Source organism: Adiantum capillus-veneris, chromosome 11 (assembly GCF_014529385.1).
Source record: "Adiantum capillus-veneris isolate H3 chromosome 11, ASM1452938v2, whole genome shotgun sequence".
In the NCBI taxonomy this organism is placed as follows: Eukaryota; Viridiplantae; Streptophyta; class Polypodiopsida; order Polypodiales; family Pteridaceae; genus Adiantum; species Adiantum capillus-veneris.
This window is the reverse complement of record NC_140941.1, coordinates 78,459,947-78,482,587: the sequence shown is the minus strand read 5'-3', so window position 1 is coordinate 78,482,587 and position 22,641 is coordinate 78,459,947. Positions and strand designations below refer to the sequence as shown.

The window sequence follows — 22,641 nt, the reverse complement described above, 5'->3', positions numbered from 1 at the left end:
GTAGATAAGACTCTCTCTCTCTCTCTCTCTCTCTCTCTCTCAGACACAGTCACGGCGCTCCAAAAACTCACTTTGATTAAATAAAAAACTCTATCTTTTAGGTTACAAAACTTTGGCTTATATACCTCAGCCTTGGAGGTGAGAACATCTCTAACTAATTACATCAGCAAGTGAAATTACTTCGGAATTACAAGCTGGAAACTCAATTGAGTCCCGTTACTTAATGAATGGCTCCAATCAAAATCAATGTTGGAAAGACATTTATTACAATCAATGGTTACAAAAATGATGAGTGTGAGCAAAAATGTGGGTGTGATCCTCTGCTGGCTCAACAGATGGTATCTTAGGAATGGACTGGTTGAAACAAAATCAAGCTCATATTCATTGTCAACAAGGGAATTTTACCTTTACAGACGAACTAGGGAATGAATTTTTAGTTCAAGGAAAGAATGGGAATCCAAAATCTCACTTAGTCAAGGCTAGTAGACTTCTTAAGGGATTACGAAAGGGTCAGCAAATCTATGCAGTTAAACTCAACAAGGTAGAGGACACAGATTCAAACTTTCAACCTAATTGGTTGAGAGAGTATTCAGATGTGTTTCCTGAAGATCTTACAAGTCTTCCACCACCTAGAGAGGTTGATCACGAGATAGAGACTGTCCCTGGTTGTGAACATGTTTCGAAAAGACCGTGCAAGATGTCACTCCCTGAGGCAATCGAGCTTAAAGAGCAACTTAGGCAACTTATTGAGCAAGGATTTATCTGACCAAGTACTTCTCCTTGGGGTGCTCCAGTTCTTTTCCAGAAGAAGAAGGATGGTTCTTTACGACTTTGCATAGACTACCGTGGTCTTAATCAAGTCACTGTATCCTATTCCTAGAATATAATGCCTCTGACCATAGAAGCGTTGGCATGTCACCATTTAAGGCTCTTTATGGTCAAGAATTTTTGGCTCCATTAAACTTCTTAGATCCTACTATCAAGGTAGAAGCTTCAAAGCAAATGCTCAAAGATATGGAAGCCCAAACCAAAGCAATACGTAAGGATATTCAAGCTGCTCAAGATAGACAAAAGCATTATGCAGATAAAAGGAGATCATACCGAATCTTCAAAAAAAGGAGACAAGGTATGCCTTAGGGTCAGGCCCAAAAAAAGTAACCTATCATTGGGAAAGTACAAGAAGCTCAGCCCAAGATATTGTGAACCCTATGAGATTGTCAAAGTAATAAGTGATCAAGCCTACAAACTAAAGCTACCTTCTAACCTCAAAATTCATGATGTCTTCCATGTTAGTCTACTAAAACTCTATGTTGCTAACCCCGATCAACTTTTGGATACCGAACAAATAGTTGTTCCAACTCAAGGAGTCCTTGAACTTCAACTTGACTATATCCTAGAAACTCGAGAAAGAAAACTTAGGAATAGAAGCATCATCGAACACCTCGTCAAATGGAAAGATTTCCCTGAAGGAGATGCAACATGGGAAGATGAAATAACTCTCCTTAAAGATCATCCGGACATACCTTTGAGATTAGGACATCTCAATTTTTCAAGTTGGGGAGAATGTAAGGTCTCTGCCACCCTTGGAAAGGGGATTCCCATGTAATGGAATACATAACTGGCCATTTTGGTCATAAACAAAAAGTTACTATTTTTGGCAATTTTTCTAGCTTTGATGAGCCAACGTTCAATATATTATTGTAAGATTTTCAAAAATAAATTTTTTACTTCTTTATCATTTTCGTCCAAAAAAAGAAAGTTTTGATGTGCTTACACCCACCTAGACGCGACCGTCTCGTCTAAATCTATCCCGTCCTGAATTTCCATAAAAATAGTTGTCTGTCTCGAAAACTACTAAATATAGCACGTGTGTGCATCTGACACCTTTGTCTCTCATCCTCAATCTCGTCTTTTAACAGCAAGTTTGAGAATTGAATTCTGAGAAGCCAAGCTCACTTTAGACAAATAAATTTCATCCTAATGTTACCAAATTAAATCCTAAGCCTAAGGTATGCATATGTATGAATGTGCATGAGACCGTATGTGCATGTGTATATATGCATATGTGTATGTATGACCATAAATTACCCATGGCCATAGCCCATCTCTTATGGTATGTTGACCCTAAGCATCGGTAATTAATGAGGTGTATCACTCAATTGAGTAAAAGGGGACACCTTTAGTGGTAAGTGAGAGGCTTGTGACACCTCTAATCCTTCATTTGGCAAGAGGGGGCAAGCAAGGGAGGTATGGGCATGCCTTGGACCTCAAGAAACCTCCAAAGCCCTATATAAAGGCCATTCACACTCAATTTTAGACACACTTGAACACACTTGAGAGAAGGGAGCTCTGCTGCCGTGGCAATTAACTTGGTGGCTTCTACATCAAAGCTTTGAGAGATCAATACCTCCAAAGACATTGGTTAATGTAAATCTATTGTTTAATCAAGCCTATTATTAATCTCTTATCTCAATTGTAATCCTTTCTAATTGCTTCCATACATTATCATTCAATTGGAATCCTTTCCAATTGCTATCATATTGCCATTCAATTGGAATCCTTTCCAATTGCTACTCTACTATCAAATGCTATACTCTTATTTACCTATCCTCAATTGGAACCAAAAACCATTATATCTATTTTATGGTGATTTCTCTACATTACAAAGTAATGAAGGTCTCACCGCTTGATTTACATAATTGATTGTGTTGACTGCATGCACAATTCTTCATCAATGTAACCTAAATATTTGCATGAATTAGCTAAGCATATTCAAGAATTGTCCAACTAAAATGATGGATTGTTCTTGCAAGTATATAATGATGAGCGCGCGGCGGTATGTGCAAGTGAAAGAGCACGCGAGGAAGTGCAGTGTGTGTGCAGAGAGGGGAGGCGAAGAGCAGCAGGAGAGGAAACGCTAGCAGAAGAAGAGGGAGGGAGAGAGGGCTCACGTTTTTGGGGAAAACTCAATAAGTGATTTTTGGGTTTTCCTACTTTTATTATAAGTGACCTTTAAAAAATGCGTCCAGGTTCAATATGAACCTGGATAAAGTATAAAAATGTACAAAAAGGGGTTATTTAGGCCTTTAACCCAACAACCTCCCACTTAAAGGCATAAATGGAGCCTTTAAGCTACGTGACTCCCACCATCTCTATGCATAGATGATGTTGTGCTTTGGGTAAGCACTTAGTGAGAGCATCGGCTGGATTTTGCGATGTATGGACCTTAACCAATGTAATAAGGCCATCCTCAAGCACTTCTCGTATGAAGTGATACCGCACATCAATATGCTTTGTGCGTTCATGAAACATGGCGTTCTTTGCCAGACATATGGCACTCTGGCTATCAGAACCAAGCATAGGTGCCTTGGTAGGCAAACCAAACTCACTGCATAGGCGTGCTAACCAAATAGCTTCTTTGGAAGCCTTAGTGGCTGAAATATATTCAGCCTCTGTCGTAGACAATGCAACAATCTTTTGCAATCTAGAACACCATGAAACAACACCTCCCACAAGAGTAAATACATAGCCACTTGTAGATTTCCGTGTATCCACATCACCAGCCATGTCAAAGTCACAAAATCCCTTCAACTCCATTGGTCCTTTACCATAGTAGAGGCATTTGTTTTTAGTCCCTTTCAAGTACCTCATAATGGACTTCACTGCATCCCAATGCAACCTGCCTGGATTAGCCATAAACCGGCTCACAACTCCCACTGTATGGTCTATGTCAAGCCTAGTAGCAACCATAGCATACATAAGTGAACCACAAGCTGAAGCATAAGGCACACTTTGCATGTCATTGTCTTCTTCCTTTGACTTGGGACAATCATCCTTGGAAATTTTAACATATGGCTGTAATGGCACACCAAGAGGCTTTGCTTCAGCCATGTTAAATATGTCCAGCACCTTTTCAATTTACTTTTATTGCGACAAATACGATAGGCGCTTATCTCTTTGCCGTGTAACACGCACTCCAAGTATATGTTCAGCTGCCCCAAGGTCTTTCATTGAAAACGCAGATTTCAGCTACCCTTTAAGAGCATCAACAGTGCTTCTTTTCTTTGCAGCTATCAACATATCGTCTACATAGAGCACAAGAATAATAGGGCTGTCATCCTCATCACGTTTGGTATACAAACAATGGTCTGCATGTCTTCTTTTGTAACCATGTTTAAGCATGAAGCGATCAAACTTCTTATACCACTGTCTACATGATTGTTTCAACCCATACAAGCTTCTATTGAGCATACATACCAAATGTTTCTTGCCAGGGATGAAAAAACCCTCGGGTTGCTTCATGTAAAGCTCTTCTTCCACATCACCATGCAAGAAAGCGGTATGTACATCCAATTGGTCCATTTCCAAATCAAGAGCAGCCACTATGGCAAACAGTACACGCAAAGTGGTCATCTTCACAACAGGAGAGAACACCTCTTGAAAGTCTATGCCCTTGGTTTGAACATATCCCTTTGCCACAAGCCTTGCCTTATACTTGGGTTTTGCATCAACAGTCTTGATTTTATACACCCATTTGTTAGGAATAGCCTTCCTTCCTTTGGGAAATTCAACCAAATCCCAAGTATGATTAGCATGCAAAGCTTTAATCTCTTCCTGCATAGCAAGCTCCCACTTGTCGCTGTGCTCACATGTCTTTGCCTCTTTATACGTAAGAGGCTCTCCCTCATGTGTCAACATAATGTAATGCAAAGAGGGGTCATATCGACTCACAGGCCGTCTTTGACAAGTAGACCGCCTCACCCAATGATCCACATTATCCGGCAATGGGTTTACATCAGCTGGCACTACAAAATCATCAACAATGGGCTGTTGTACATCATTTTCAGCACCATTTTCATCATTGTTTCTTGGCTGCAAATGCCCTTCAGGAGCCTCAATTTGTTGTCCAACATCATCTGGATCAAACACCACTGGATCATCTACATTTTCAGCCATTTGTGGTGCATCCTGAGGGTCAAAAATAGGCCTAACAGGTGGTTGGTCATGCTGATATTTCACCCTTTTATGGTCATGCTTTGAGGCACAATTGTTTTGAAGCAGCCTTGCCTCATTAAAAACAACATCCCGGCTGCGTACAACCCTTTTGAGCTGAGGTAACCAAATCCTGTAACCCATTTTGCCCTCTTCACCATATCCCATGAAGAGGCCTTTAATGGACTTCGCATCTAGTTTACTCCTCAACTCAGGTCTAACATGCACAAAAGCTTCGCAACCAAAAATGCGTAAGTGATCATATGAAGCAGGCTTGCCAGAACAAACCTCTTCAGGGATGTCACCTTTCAAAGACATGTGAGGGGATTGATTGCATATATGCACTGCAGTTTTCAAAGCTTCTCCCCAAAATCCATGAGAGAGATTAGCTGTGGACAGCATGCATCTCACCCTCTCACAAAGTGTCCTATTGAATCTTTCAGCCACACCATTAGAAGAGGGGCTGTATGGCACACTAAGCCCCCTCTTAATGCCCAAATTTTCACAAAACTTGTTAAATTCAGCACTTGTGTACTCCCCCCCATTGTGTGTACGCAAGCATTTTAGCTTTTTACCAATTTGGGTGGTCACAAATGCATGAAATCTCTTAAACGCAACAAAGGCTTCATCCTTAGACTTAAGAAAATAAACCCAAATTTTCCTAGAATAATCATCAACAAAGGAGACAAAATAATATGCACCACCCATAGACTTAGTAGGCATGCTACATACATCGGAATGTACAAAATCAATCACACAAGCTTTACGAGAGACACCAAAGTAATAAGAACGCTTTACTTGCTTTCCATATTGACATTCATTACAAAAGTCAAGCTTTGTGCCTTTAGCATCAAGATTGTTCAAAGTACAAAGCTTAGAAAGGCCCTTTTGGCTCATATGGCCAAGCCTTTTGTGCCACAACTCCATGTGAGAGTTAATTTCAGCCAATGCAATAAACTTGCCCAACACGGCCTTTCCATGCATGCAGTAAAGTGTCCCTTTCTTTGTGCCCTTTACAATCAGCCTTGAGCCTTTAGTCATTTTCCATGACCCTCTCTCAAACAAGATGCTGTAACCATGCATATCCATCTGACCAACAGAAAGCAGACTCTTCTTGATTCTCGGCACATATCGAACATCATGCAAGACAAGGTCATTTGTGCCATCTATGGAGAGATGCACAGTGCCAATACCCTCAATGGAACATGCATGATTGTTTCCAAGGTATACATGGCCACACTTGCCCGCATCAAAAGTAGAGAAACACTCCTTGATAGGAGTCACATGAAATGAAGCACCGGAATCAACAATCCAAGTCTGGGACAATGCATCATTCACATTTAACAAAGCATCAATAAGATCACTCTTAGTGATCTGCATGTCCTATCTATGAACATAGAGAGAGGCATCAAACTCATGAGCATCATCAACTGACAAAGTAGCACATAGGATGTCCTCTACATCTGACAACTCCTCAATAACAACACTAGAGGCCACATTGGCCTTCTCCTTGTCCTTAGAGCTGTCCTGTGCATTCGTCTTGACTTCTTTCTTCTCTTTCTTTTGTCTCCGTCATTCTTCTTTCTTTCTAACTTTGCCTTATAATACCTGCAATCGGGCTTCTTGTGACCTTTCCTACCACATTGATATCATGTCACATCACCCTTGCCTTTGCTGGCATTTCCCCTTTCCTTGCTCTTACTCTTACTCCTCTGTGCCTAGTTATTCTTCTTCTCTGTCCTGCCTCTAATGATGTTGGCTGAGCTGCCTCCCTCTCCACCTGCTTTCCTCCTGATTTCCTCATTGAGAATAGAACCCCTAACACCATCAAAGGTCAGATTGGGGTTATTAGACAGTGAAACCACCAATGTCTCCCAAGAATCAGGTAGGGTCATAAGCAAGAAGATAGCTTTCAGCTTATCATCAAAGAGAGGCATGCCTGAATCCTGCAACTGCGACAAAGTACCTGTAAACGACGACAAGTGCTCTGCAGCGCTCTTTGACTCATCCAATTGCATGCCAACAAGTTTTCACATCAAATGCACTTGATTGACCGGCGTTGTATTTTCATACGTTGCCTTCAACTTTGCCCACAAACTAAAAGCAGTCATAAGACCTTTGAGATCTACCAAGATCTCGTCAAAAACGGCCATCTTTATGTAAGTAATGGCCTTCTTGTTCAAAGTGGCCCATGTATCATCAGACTTGTCCTCTGGCTTGTGTTCCTCTAATGCCCTGTCACAGTCTTTAAGGAAGAGAATTCCTTGAATTCTGTCCTTCCATAGGTCAAAACCTGTACCTTCGAAGCGCCGGATCTCAAAGAGATTCGTCACGTCCGAGGAGGATGACGCCATAGTTGCACAAAAGGAGAGCTAACTTGCTGAAATTTTGGACAAAACACACCAAAAACGAAGTACAGCCTCACAAGAGTGTGTACAACAACTCCAAATAGTCACAGGAGCAATTCGAGGCAAAACGGGTCGGTTTAGGCACAAAAATCGAGTTCTGAATTTTCTACGCAGAAAATTTCAGCGAGCTAATTTGTGCCCAAAAACAACAATTTTGGTTGTTTTTACCCTCACAGGACATACATAAGGCTAAAACACAGCGTTTAGAAGCATGTATGAGCAAAAGCCCCAATTTGTTGCATCAATTTTGCATGAAATTGGCCCATAGATTGTCATACATAGGCAAGACGAGGTCAATGTGCATAAATTAGAGCGATTTGCACTTTCCCCATTGTATATACATCGAAATACACTTGCAAAAAACCTGCACAAATCTGAAATTTGTTGGAAACACCTGTTTTGACGACCTATTTTCGGCAATTTCAGTGTTTTCGGGCAGTGGTGACCGAGGGAATGCGAACCCACACCTTAATACATGCTATGCAATACCTGCGTTTTGTTGTAATGACCTGTAATTTGCTAATTTTTACCTATTTTCAGCCTGTTTCAGGTCAAAAGTGCAAGCCTGGGGGCCCACTAGTGTCCGGGGACGATCCCTTGACGATGAAACGGCAACTTTTCACGTCAAAGTTGATCCTCTTGGCTGAAAATCAGCATTTGCAGGTTTTGGGCCAAACCCTAAATGGGCTGTGATACCAGTTGATGAGCGCACGGCGGTGTGTGCAAGTGAAAGAGCACGCGAGGAAGTGCAATGTGTGTGCAGAGAGGGGAGGCGAAGAGCAGCAGGAGAGGAAGCGCTAGCAGAAGAAGAGTGAGAGAGAGAGGGCTCACGTTTTTGGGAAAAACTCAATAAGTGAGTTTTGGGTTTTCCCACTTTTATTATAAGTGACCTTTAAAAAATGTGTCCAGGTTCAATATGAACCTGGACAAAGTATAAAAATGTACAAAAAGGGGTTATTTAGGCCTTTAACCCAACATATAAAAGTGATTAATTATAAGATTAGTGCATAAATGGATGGTGTGAATGAGTATTGTCCATTAGACCTTACATAAAATTTCTTGCCTACCAAAGCATAAATCATTCGAATAAAAGTGTAAGAATATATGAAATTAACATTTCATCAACTTTATTATCAAATTGGTTTTTGAGCAATTAGTTCTTAAACATTTTCAAGTTAGTTAGAGACAAGATGGCCCCAAAAAAGACCCGTGTTAGCGAGACTCACAATGATGAGGCCGGCACTAGCGGAGAAGCTGATAAGGGAAAAACAACTGCCTTGGAGGATGTGCCACCAAACTCGCTAGGCAATGGTCCTACATTAGACAAGGTTGGAATTAATTTTGTTAAGTATTTGCATTCATTGCATAGATGATAGAGTAGAAATAGGGAAAACAATTTGTATGGATCATAAAACCATCACAAACTACGGCATATGTTTTATATAATTTTCTTTGAAGAGTGAAAAGAGTTTTTGGAAAGTAATCTGTTTGCTCGTAGGAAAGAAATGTTTTCTTAGTAGAAGGACTTTCGAACCTTGTTCATTAAAAATCCTATACTGATATAGTCAAAACTCCCTTTGATATCTAGGGACAAGAGCTTAGCGGAGTGAACGCTAAAGCAATGCATATGGTTGCACACATCTTGCGGGTTGGTCCCAGAATGCAAGATAGTACTTGCGGATTGTTGCCCAGATTGCAAGTTAGTCACTGCGGGTTGGTGCCCAGATTGCAGGACAATTTAGTTGGATGGGCAACTAAAGACACCGAGAGCAATAAACTCTCGCCAATAGGAGTGAATCCTTGGGGTTGGGATATTTTAATGAAGAAGGATCGTATGTTGTTTTCCTTCTAGAAGTATTGTCTTGGTGCCGATTTGAAATTGGTTGAAGCGATGTCTTAATGAACTTGTGATGGAAATTCAAAAAAGGAACTTTGTGTATGAACAATCATGTGGTATTATTAAAAAAAAAAAAAGGACAAAGTGTGAGTGTGGGGGTGGAAAGTGGGGACTGGCTCAGGTTGCCAGCCAAGGATGGGTGGTCTCGATTAGTCGAGAAACTCTCCTCTCCCTCTTGTAAAAGAGCGAATTAGAGACTCATTGTACCAAGAGTCGAGAATTCCAATTGTACGTGCCTCTGAAAGTTATGGAAAAAAGGCAATTGGGGTTTCTCTCTCTCGGAAGGTAAGAATTAGGAACGTCATATTATTGTAACAACTCACGCTTTCCCTGCGAGATAGGGCTAGGAATCCTTTTTAAGGGTTCAGACTCAAGTTACTCGGTGATGAGAGCCTGTCCATCATAATCTTGTCTATATTGACTATGTTTTCTCAATCGAATAGGGCCTAGCGACCTGTCAGGTGCCCTCCTGTTGCCAAAAGGTTATGGTATCGGGTAGGGGACCTCACAGATATAATAATGATGCACATTGTTGACATGTCCATTTGTCTTGATACTTTGTGTGTGGGCTAGTAAGAGTGTTCTTAATCAGGTGATGACCAAAGTTTTCCAAGTCAAATCATTTTTCAACGCAGAGATATTAATCACCATTTAACACTAGTTTGGTAGCTTGACAAGACATAAAAGTGTCCTTTCAGGTTTTGAAAAAAATCAATACTCATGGTATATGTGTGAATTTTTTAATGTCCTTGCATGAGCTTCAAGTCAAGAACCCATTTCAAATTTGAAAAATAAGTAACATACCTATCTCTTGATTTCTTGGTCATTACAAGCTTCCAAAGCCAAGGTAGTGCTGCATTTTACCAAAAACAAAATACTTTCATGATTACCCCCATGGTATACCATATATAAAATTGTTCATGCTATGGACCTATTATTTTTCCCATGATCTTCAATGGATTCCGATTCTAAGTATATGGCTTCTATAGCCACTAAAATTCTTTAACTATGTGTAGAATTAGATACAAGAAAGTGGCCATTTTTGCATTCTATTGACCTAACTTCTATGGTTGCTTGCCAAAGCCTATATTCTACACTATATAACCTATCTATTGATAAAACTTGGTACTTCACCCTCATATTGACACCCAAAAACTATCATTATGATCATTCTAGATACAGCCATAAGACTTAAAAATTGCGAGAATGAAAAAACTTGGTTCCACATTGTGGCCATCCTAGCCTCCTTGAAAAGTAGCTACTTATACCCAAATTGGGTTTGTATGCTTAGATATGGATGTAAGCTAGAATTTGACAATGTTCATTGAATGTAATGGCCAATATTGAACATAATACATTTCCAATTCAAAATGAGTGCGATTTTGGTAAAGTGGAATTTTCTTTCCGACTTTGTATTTTTAGCTTTTTGTGGTATTAGGCTCCCGAAAACTCATGAAAGAAGCCTTACATATATAGTAATGAGACTATATGAACAATCAAAACTACCTTTGTATAGCATAAACATATCCAAAAAATTCATGAAAGTGTAAAATTTCTCCTTAAATCTGCATGACAAGTTTTTTATAATTAGGAGATAAATTTGAAAATATACTCTTGGCATGCCTTAGAAGCATTAGAAAACCTTTAGAATCGCAAATAATAATTATGTAGCATCCTAGAAGCCACTTAGAGGCGTTCTAGGGTGGTCTATAGCCAAATTTATGGCATACGGTAAAAAATAACACACTTGTTTTGGGAGAGTTTAGGCTGAAAAATCCTTGTCAAACACAATGTTAGAGCCAAAATAAATAACCCAAAAAAATCCAAGTTTTTTCCAGCTCAGTAGCTATCTTTGTAAATATCAAACAATCAAAAATCAAATTAGTATCCCCTATAATAATTCTAGCAAATTGCCTGGTGAACAAGACATAAAAGTGTCATATTACTACCAATATAGTGTTAAATTAATACGTGGTCTACATTTGATGGACTTTTTAGCATTTTGAGGTTATGGGGTGTTTGGTCATAGTGTTTTTCAATCTTGAATTTAACTTTATGCTTGTTTGGACACATGAGTGGTATTTAGTGTCAAATTTTAGCTTTGTGAAAAGTGAGTGCATTCTTTGTACTTGGAGTCAATGGGCAATTGAATTGTGTGCACCATAAGGGTGTTTGGTTTGAGCACAATATGTGAATGGGTGCTAAAATGAAAAAATGCAAGTAGATATCAGTCTAAGCCCTTAAGCTATTAATCGTAATTAATAGTTGATGACCCATAATTGTCATATACTCTTAGTAAGCAATACTTCGCTCCAGCTTGGCCTTTTTTTAGATACTAACACCATTTTGGCACTTGGTACTCAAACTCTAGTGATTTTTGTTCTTTCACTTTGTGAAGGCCATTTTCTCCACTCCAGGAATATGGGCACATCCCATAAGTTATCTAGACTCATTTTGTCAATTTTGTCCACGTTGGAGTTGATTTGTCAAAAATGATGCTTTGTGGACCCTCAAGCCTTTTTTTGTTACCATAGGCATCAAATGGTGATTTCATCAATCCCCACTATAGTACATTGGTTAGGTTACACCTGGGGAAGCTCCTTGTGAAGTCAGAATTGAATTCCAATCTCGTGCCAATGGATATTAATACCTATAGGACCCCCCCCTCCCTCAACCCTGGTCGAATGGTCATCTGATCACATAGGAATGTTCTATAAGTATTTGCTATGCTCCCTATCAAGTTTGGTAACATTTGGTGTGTTGAGTTGGTCGGTATGGTCACTTTTACACTCGCTTTCTCCGAAGAGGTTTTTGGACCCTTCTCGACCTTGAAGACATGATTTAAAATTTTCATTAATAGGCTAGGAACTCACCCCTCATGTCTCGTCTAAGACGGTTTATTGTGGTGGTGGTTAGAAGCTGCATCAGTCGTGCACAAAAAGGTCGCCAAGAGATCTCTCCCAAAGTAGAGAAGTGAAAATGAGACTACTTTTAGCCTACCTTGACTATACATACATGGGCTTCTCTACTCATTTCCTCTCAAACCCCATAGTTAGTTCTATTATATCACAAAATATACTTTCCTTCTGAAAATAACTTGATTTGGATTTTGATTGCTCCATTTTTTATGATTTTACAGAATCAGGCGTTGTGGGCCCAATCTAGGCTCTTCGTCACCCACCTCAAAATCGCACAAGATTTGACCTGGTTGTCCGTCTCTACTTCTTGACCATCATGGTCCCTTCCATTTCTCCATCCAGATTTGTTTGGCATTTATTTATTATTTGTTACCTTATTATTAAGAAAATTAAAAGAAAATTTAAAAACACTTTTTCGGCCAAAAAACACCAAAAAGAGAGAAAAAAAATAGTATTTTTGGGTTTTTTTAATGATATTTACACTATTACACACAATTAGACATTACCATATCGCATATTCCCTACTCTGTTTGATTATCAAGGCATTTTTGTGCTAAGTTGTAAAAATCGACACATTAATATTCAAGCACTTCAAAACATTACCCTTTTTCTAATCTTTCGCCCTTTTTCTAATCTTTCACAAATATATGGGTCCGAACTATGAATGCCTCCCCCCCCTCCCCCTCCTTTCTTGATTCCTCTTGGATGACAAAGTGTAACCCAGGTTGTGCAGTGAATGGGTGACTGATTCGTGTTTTTGCATGGTCAAGATTGGCCCTATCATGCTATTGACGTCAATGCAATTGGACACACCATGTTGTGCAAGAGGTGGATCTTGAGCGGGATACTCAAGGGTTTTCGATCGCAAAGCATCCTATTGGTTAACTCTCTTAAAGATCAAATCTTGCATTAGTTGAGCTCCTTCCTTTATATTGCTATGCACAACCATGGTGCTCGAATCGGTGGACATTGTTGTGGATTGTATTTTTAGTAACCATTGAAACTTTGGTACCCACTTACACATAATTGATCATGGCTTTGCCTTGAATCTCTTTTTACACTTAGTTTGTTGATTGAGATTGGCTTCAAGTTTTTGCTTAGTTTTCCACACCCATTGAGCTGGTCATGAATGTGGTGTCTCTTGTTCCGGTTGATATGGAGGTATAACTGAATACTCCTTCTTGGTGCTCTTCAATAGTTTTTTGGGTACCCAAATCTCCTTGGATTGTCGGTGAATTGAGTTTTAGGTACCCAAAATTCCAGGTTTCTTGCATTCCCATAGTATGAGGATGGATTTGGTGTTGACCAGTGGGTATTGGGTTGGAGTGATTCCTTCTTTCTTATACCGTAGGAGTCTTGAGAGCATCTTTCCATTCTTCACGGCGGCTATTAGAAAATGGTACCCTTAATTGTATTCATTTTAGTGTTAGCTTGAGAACTTTAGCAACCTAATCTTGGAAAACTCTGTAAGTTCACATCCATGAGATTAATCAACCTCAATCTTGGTGTGGATTCTTTATGGTAGCCCTTGACTTTAGCTGTGTAATATTCCATTGCTTGGGTTGGTGATTTTTATATGTTGAACAGTTGACAACATTGAGTAGTGCACCTGTCTTGGCTAGTGATTTGACTATGAATCCATCTTTCAGGTCCACTATTATTTGCATATCTAATCTATCGATCCATTCATCATCTATCTCCACTTCATCATCAGCTAAGTATTAAGTAAAGTAGTGATGGTGAATTTGAAGGGTAATGAGTGGAAACACTTCAAGGATTGATTGCATTGTAGACTTTTGCTTTAGAATCTAGATGTGTACCTCTTTTGCGCTTCTTCAATCACCTGTTTCCATTTGAGCTTGCATTCTCTTACAGCATGCATTCTTTGCAAGAGGTCATTAGTTAATGGTAGGTGGTATTTCCAAATACGACATACAACTAATCTAGTTTTCCATCACCTCTCCATCTGAGGTAGCTAGTTTTATAGCCCCACATGGTGAAACATTCTCAATGACAAAAGGACCACGTTCCTTCCTTTTGAATTTAGGAATATGTTGTTTTAGAGAGTAAACTAGCACCAAATTCCCTTGTTTGAGTATCTTTGTTAACATATGTGAATCAAGAAAATAATTTTGTTTTTGTTTTTGTGCATATATATGTGTGATGGTAGATATCCTCTATCCATATAGTTGCTCTAAGTCCTCTAATCATTCTGACAACTTGTGACCTATCTGTTCCAATTTGTGTGCAACTCTAACAGTGGGTAACAAGAATTCCATGGGCAGTATCACGTCCAATCCACAAACCAAGTTGAAAGGAGTTGTGTTCAAAGCTATCTTGAAGGATACTTTATAACCCCACAAGTATGAATGAAGATGAATTTCCCAATCAGTCCTTTTCTTACTAAAATCTTGGATAGTACTGAGATCAAGATCTTATTTGTATGTTTGGCTTAGTTGTTTGCTTGAGAATGATAGGGTTAAATTTTTTTATGGATCATCATAAACTTGTTCAACAAGTGTTTTATCACCTAATTAGGAAAATGTGATCCTCAATCACTTACAAGCTCAATATAAAGTGTACATTGTGAATATGCACTCATACAGGAATTTTGTAATGGTTTTAGCATCGTTCTTCCTAGTGTCACTTGCCTCATTCCCTTTGGTCAAGTAATCCGTGGAAACAATAATATATTGATTGTATTAGACCCACAAAATCTATATACCACTTAGCAAATGTGTGTGCTCCCATCATAGGTCGCAATGACATACTTTTAATCCTTGTTGTAATCTTTTCTCATTGACATGAATCACATCATCAAACAAATTCTTTGGCATCAACAAACACTGTTGGCCACCAAATGCCTACCATCAATATATCTCTAGCTATAGTTTCATGAGAGAAATGACCTCCTACCAGATCCGTGTGCGCTTATTCCATTGGCATGTAGTCTTTATCCTCATTGACATATAGTCTTAGCTATTAGTCTTTTCCGTGTCGATAGAGTTGATTTGCAATCATCACATAGTTGGTTGCTTCCATCTCAATTTCTCTCTATCTTCTCTCACTCATATCCTTAGGGAATGTCCTATTGATTAGATACTCTACCCGATATCTACTCCATTGTGGTGTCAGAGAGATTTGGAATAATGTGGCATGAGGTACGAGAACATTTTTCTTACAATGAGAACAATTTTTCACATAATCATGAATGTCTTCCCGCATCATAGGCCAATATACCCCTAACCAGGTTAATCTTTGTAAGGTTTCATCTTTAGCAAAATGGAGTCCCACAATCTTTGTATGATCTTGACTCAAATAGTTGCATGTTCCTCAAGTACAATGCACAACAGTAGAATCCCATCCTTGTTTCTCTGATACAGTCTTCCTAGTAGCAATTGATATAAAGCCAACTACTCAAGAAATCATGATGGAGTAGTAAGTGATCTCTATGAATCTACTTGAGCTATGGTCCTTAGAGATACAAGGTCCTTTGACCATCTCACAATATTCTATGTGAATAATAGATAAGCATCTTAAAAATCATCATCTAACCCTTTTGATGCTTCTCTCAAAGTGATCATTTACAAGTGATCTGCTCTTTGGTGTGTGGTGTCCTTTTTTACTACCACTGTGAAGTCAAACTTGAGTTGGATGATAAACTATCTCACTGTTCTTCTTGTATTATATGGCTTATTCTCCAAAATAGAGTAGGGCTTGTTGGTCTACAAAAAAGATAAACTTGTTAACAAGTAGTGTCAAAATTTCTTAACCACAAACACCATTCCAAGGCCCTTCCTTGCAATGGTGGTGTGGTTATTTTCTACGAAGTTTAGTTGCTTACTGGCATAGGAGATAGGAAAATCCATTGTCCCCTCATATGGCTGAGCTAATATGCATCCAATAGCAAAATTTGAAGCATCGACATGCACTTGGAAAATTTGGTTCCAATCTAGAGTCTTCAATATTGGTGTTGATGTCAAGACTTCTTTAAGATTATGGATTGAATCTTCACATTATTTCATCCATTCAAACTGAGTGATAAGGCCATAAATGGGTTTTGCAACATGACTCCATACATGTAGATGAATCTACGATAATAGCCACAATGTCCCATAAATGCAGGAACTTCCTTGACACATCTCCATTTTTTGACACAATATATCCGAGAATTTTGCCATGTTTGGTCATAAATATGCACTTTTTTGGTTTTTTAAAAATCCTATATAGATGGAATTTCTCAAAGACACACCGTAGGTGTTCAAAATGGATCTCTCTTTTTGTAGAATGCACACAAAGATCATCCATGTAAACTTCTATGAAATTTCTACAGATATTTCCTTAAACGCATGTCTCATTAGCCGTTGGAATGTTGTTGGTGCATTGGTCAATCCAAAACGCATGACTCCGTAATAAAATGTTTCCCATTCCATGGAAAAATCCGTGGTTGTACTGATCTTTGGGATCTATGGCTAAGTGTTTGTAGATAGAGAATCCATCCAAGGAGCTATAAGCCTCTCTCCTAGCTACTCATTCTAGGACATGATCCGTGATAGGAATAGGATAGTTATCTCTTATAGTGGGCGCATTCATTTTTTTTATATTCACAGATACTTTGAGTTTTTCATTCTCTTTTGGTACTATCTTAATAGGTGATACCCAATCAATGTGTTCTATCTCATATATGAATTTTGCTTCCTTGAGATTCTCTATCTCTTCCTTGATCTTCTTATCAAATGTTTCATTGTAGGTGTATGGTCGTTGTCTGCTCGGCTTCACATCATCTCTCATAGGGATAGTATGCTAACAGATTTCAGGATCAACTCCCTTGAGTCTCTATATGACCAAGCAAAAACATCCCTATACTTTTTTAAAGTTCAAATAAGAATTTCTTCCTCCTTGAGACAGATATGAGGCTATGTAGATTGACATTGAGTCCTCTCCCAGATTGGCTAGGTTAATTTGTTTGGCATTTTTTTTGAGGTGTAGGCTAGGTGGCCATGGGAGCCACCCCTAACTTCATTTTATCTATAATGAAATATAGGGAGAGAAAGTGAGAGTTGACTTGCACTCTCACTTTCTACTCCACTAACCCAAGAAAATGTCTATGCTTCTCCTTCTTCCCCAATTCCCCCTCACACACTTTCCCTTCCTAGTGCACCTATGCACACACGCATTTGCACACACGTGCACTCTACAACTCGTATCAGAGAACGATGTTAATGTTCAATTGGCACAATGTATTCCCAAAGAGACAGTGGCAATAGAGCTTGACGCTTGGTAGCACTGGATCAAAGGGGTTCAACATGGATCCGACACCGAGAAGGAGCATTGGAGGACATCGGACAAATCTCAAAGCACACGGCATGTGCAGCTCCCCTTGGACGAGAGGGAATCTTGAGGCTTTGCAAGGCAGATCTTGATAGCCATTAGTGGTGTGCTAAAGCAATCAAAAGCACTCTGTTGTAATAAGCATCACGAGAGGGATCTCCGTGTAGAAGATCTCTAAGCTTGAAGGCAAGCTTGGCCTTATAGAGTAGGTTGGGTAGCCTCTGCAAAGCAAGGCCAGGCAAAATGAGCAAAGAAAAGCAAGTGAAGTTAAAAATTATGCAGAAAGTAGGGAATTAAGTACGTATATAGAGATTTGGTTTGCAAAGTCAAAGAGCATTGGAGAGCTTTTGAGCTCAAGTGCAACAGAATTGAAATCTTGAGGAGGAGCAATTGGGGCAACGAGAAATCAACAGAGCTCACAAGCAAAGAATTGAGCACAGACATTGAAGTCAAGTAGGGAATCATACTAAGGTGGAAAATTCAGTAGTTCTGCAAAGGGAGTTGAATCATCAACGCTAGTCTTTTGGAGCATTTGGGCAGTGAACAAGGAAAATCTTGTGTGTGTATTGGGATGCATAGGCAACACTGGTAGAGCCCGAGAGGGAAACTCAATTGTGTCGTGTGCGCACACACACACACACACACAACCTCCCACTTCCCATATTTGCACGTCCTCGATAGAGACCATCCAAAAACAAATTAATAATAATCGATTTTTTGTTTCACACAATAGTGTATGCAAGATAGGATTCCAACATAGAGTTAGAGAGAAACATACCCCGGAAGCCACGGGTGTGAATTTAGCCATGGCAGAAGGCATCGTTGGGAGATAGAGAACAAAAAGATTTAGCGACTGTCATTTGGCATCAAAATTTGCAATTTTTTAACACTTGGCAATGACATTGGCGTTCAGGTACACAGAGAGAGAGAGAGTGGCTTGGCTCTCGACTAGACTTTGCCATCGACTCTCAAAATTAGAGCCGTTTTGACATTGACTTCAGTAAATACGACATTGAGGAGTTCTTTTGTCCAGTGGAAAAGGCGACATCAGCTGGTCTATTGAAAATATTTGGCATGCACGGCGAGGTGCCTCTACCATAGACGAGTGACACTCGGCATCAACTTAGAGCATTTTGGCAGCTATTCGACTAGTGTACTTTTGCCCGGTGGCGGAAGGCCACATCGACCAGTCTTTCTTTTTACTTTCACACAGAAAGAGCACTCATAGCCTCTTTTTTTTATGGTCTCTTGAGAGATGCTTTTCTCAAGCACACTGCTTGGAGACGGAGTTGTCTGCATCAACATTAAGGGTGGTATACGCATTGGAGACCCAGCTGACGGACATTTTTTGGCTGAGTCATAGAGTCGGGCTACGGCCATATAGGTGGTGTCTTCATAGTGGTTAAAATTTTATGTTGTTTGCTCTTTTGAAAGCCTAATCCCAACAGGTATTTTGTTACTTGAAAATTCTATGTACGCATGTAGCGGATACTTCCTAGGCACATTGTTTTGGAGCCATATTTGGCTAGTCTTGGCATTTTTTCCCGAAAGTTTTTGAGAGACAATTCTGGAAGATCTCTTTTTGAGACTATGGCTAGTGTCTTTATTAGAGGGACCAATGTGAGGTTTTCTTTGAGTTGGGGTATTCTAAAATGTTGAGATACCTTTGGTGATACAAGTAGCTAGAGTTCCCCATTACGATACCCTCGCCATAGGATATGTATCTAGTTGGATTTTATACTTGACGTCGTGTATGACATTCTATTGGCAGTGACAATGTTAGTTTTTTTATGCCCAATTAGTACAGTTTTCACATTCTGTTTGTTTTTTAGTTGAGTTTTGACTCCTCATACAAAGGAGACTCTACCGGATTTTTCTTGCGAGTTGTGACTTTCATTGTTGGCATTTTTTAGCCTATTTTGGTTTAAATTTTGCTCCTGATACAAAGGTTACTCTGTCCAAATTTTTGCAACTTCTTGCCATAGTTTGGCACCTCTCAAACCCCCTTGTCAGCGATGGCTTCTTCCTCAAAAAAGGAAGATTATTTCATCCGCAAGTTTGATGGCAGCAACTTCACCATGTGAAAACAGCGCATGAAGGATGTTTTTACCAAAAAATGTCTATCAAAACCGTTGAAAGAGTGTGCAGAGGGTGATGGCTATTTGCAAGCTCAATGGGAACTTTTGAATGTGAAAATCCATGGCTATGATACGCCTACATCTAGCCGAGTCATTGTTTTTCACTATCATAGGAAAGACGATAGCCAAGGATCTATGGGATAGCTTATGTTCAACATGGGAGAGAAAAAGTACATCCAACAAAGTTTTTCTCATGAAAAATCTTATGAAGCTCAACATGAAAGAAGGTAGCACAGTTTCTAGACACTTAGATGAGTTCAACTCCTTGTTCAGTCATTTGACATCTCAGGGCTTTAGTGAGTCTAGCGATGAACTCAACTGTATATTCCTGTTATGCTCTCTACCCAATTCATGGGACATATTTTGCACACCCACTAGCAATTCAGCAGTAGTTGGTGTTCATAAATGCATTGCTCACTGAATAGATTTGGCATAAATCTCTTGAAGGTGCTAGTCATGGAAGATGCATATTTGGTTGGCAGTTCAACGAAGCAATGAGTCCACAATAGGAACAAGAAAAAAAAATCAAAAGTAGAGAGCAAAATCCTCGTAGTCCGAGCAAAAACAGAACTCTAATAGAGAATGCAGTGCCAAAAATGTCAAGTGTTATCATTGCCACAAAAAGGGCCATTACAAAAAGGATTGTCATAGTTTCCTAACAAAGCAAAAAAACATGCAAAAAGATAATTCTGGCAAAGGGAAAAGTACGGTAAAGATTGAGGAGATCAACGTGGTTGAGTCTCCCATACCTACCACTACAGTAGAGAATGCTCCTCCTTCAGTGATGAATGTTATGCCATCATTGATTCATGCATAGGTGATAGAAAATTCCTTAGATGTTCTCAATTTCACGTTGGATCTCACTCTAGATGTTTTGGTTTTAGAAGATGAGGATTATGTGTAGAATTTTAGATTTTGGTGCAAGTTTTCATGTCACACCCCATAGAGATTGGTTTTCCTCTTATGCGTTCATGCAAGGCATAGTCAAGCTTAGTGATTCCTGTGAGCATGACATTATTGGCATTGGTGATGTGAAGCTTCAGATGCATAACGACACTACTTTTGTATTGCAAAATTTCAGACATGTTCCCAAGCTTACAAAGAGCTTGCTTACTATAGTCAATTGGATGACCTTGGTTACACTATAGTATTTGGTAATAGTTATTTTCTAATCCGCAAGAACAACCTTGTCATGATGAAAGGTCGTAAAAATGGATCTCATGTACTCAATGTTTGTATCGAGTGTTGATGAGCACTCTATCTATGTTGTCGAGTTGCCGTCTACTGAGTTGTGGCATAGCCGGCTAGGGCATATTGCCGAAAGGGAATGAAAACACTTCAAAGTTTTGGCTACTTACGTGTGTTAGATTACATGGATTTTTCATTGTGTGAGAATTGTCTATATATAAAACAAACTAAGTTGACATCTTTGCCATTGAACAAGAAACTAGGTGAGCACCTAGACTTAGTGCATAGTGATTTGTGTGGTCCAATTCCACATAAGACTCTAGGGGGAGGGAAAATACTTTCTCACGTTCATAGATAATTCTACCAAAAAGGTGTGGGTGTATCTCCTTAAGCATAAGAAAGGAGTATTTTCTACATTCTAGAGATTCCTTGCTATCATTGAGAATGAATCAGGTAAAAATCTCAAAGCTTTTTACACGAAAAATGGTGGATAATATGTGTCCATGGAGTTTAAGGATTTTTGCAACCAAAGAGGCATTTGTAGGAAGTTTACTACTTTGTACACACCTGCTCAGAATGGGATAGCCTAAATAATGAATCACACGATTCAAGAGCGAGTTATCTCTATGATTTCTATGGTGAAAGTTACTCCAAAATTTTAGGGGGAATATATTTTGACAATAGTGCACATTATCAATAGGTCACCTAGCTCTCCTTTGAATTTCATAATTCCATAGGAATTTTGGAATGGAAAAACGCCAAGCTATGAGCATTTACGTGTGTTTGGACGTGAGGCATAACTTTGACTGAAAGTTAGGGCCCAGGTCACACAAATGTGGCTATGGTGCAAATGGACAGATTGTCTCTAGCACCTTGAATCCCATGAAGTCATTCATCTCTCACATGTGATTCTCAATAAATCAAATATGAACAAGAAGCCCATTAAAGAAATTGATTACAGACGTGTTCGATTTGAGAATGTAGCCTTTAAACCAACTCAGTTAGGTATTGATGCACCTTAACTAGAATCCTCAAGTGCAAGATACTACTATTGCTCCAAAGATAGAAGAATCCAGTAGTAAGGCACCAAGACGCTCTGTGAGAGTATCACATGCACCCGAGCCGTTTGAGCCTGGTATACACCACATTTTGGTCATTAACAGTGGAGAGCCAGCTTGCGTCAAAGAAGCTATACAGATGGATAATAGCATTAAGTGGGTGCATGCTGTTATAGAATTGATATTTTATTGCAGCTGAAAGGTGGCAAAAGCATCAGTAGATAATGGATTATGCAGAAGGATGTTATATTTTATGTATATTTGATTATTCAAGTGCTCTTTATGAGCTTTGGCCAATTATGTCCGGCCGGCCAGTTTGTACTCACTTTGAGTATTCAAGAAATTTATAAATTAAATACGTGCAAGAGGGAAATGCTCACTCTTGCACAGGGGGAGATTGCACCCAGTGTCTGCGTTCTTCTTCTCTTTTCTCCTCCCTTCTCTCTCGCCGTGCCAACATAGCACTCCGTTCTAGGAGGTGCACCTGCACGTGCTCTCTCCCTCTCTCCCACTCTCGTTCTCTCTTTGTTCATGTGCAATGTTTTTTACGTACTCGTGGATGTGTCAGGTATGCCGATTTGTGCTTTTCATGGATTGCAACATGTTATTTATGTATTTTGCAGGGCAACCGCGCCTTCCCTCTGTAGCAGTGGTATCAAAGGACTATGCTTACTGATGAATACTTACCTCTAGGCCTGAATTTGCAGCCAA

The 22,641-nt window shown here is 39.4% G+C and overlaps 1 protein-coding gene across 1 annotated transcript; it reads left to right on the top strand.

Moving 5' to 3' along the window:
* The first annotated feature begins 349 nt into the window (after positions 1–349).
* LOC147447502 (uncharacterized) lies at positions 350–766 on the top strand. The gene has a single exon (XM_086523627.1). It carries the CDS (start codon positions 350–352, stop codon positions 764–766), a length of 417 nt encoding a protein of 138 aa, XP_086379753.1.
* The last annotated feature ends 21,875 nt before the right edge of the window (positions 767–22,641 follow it).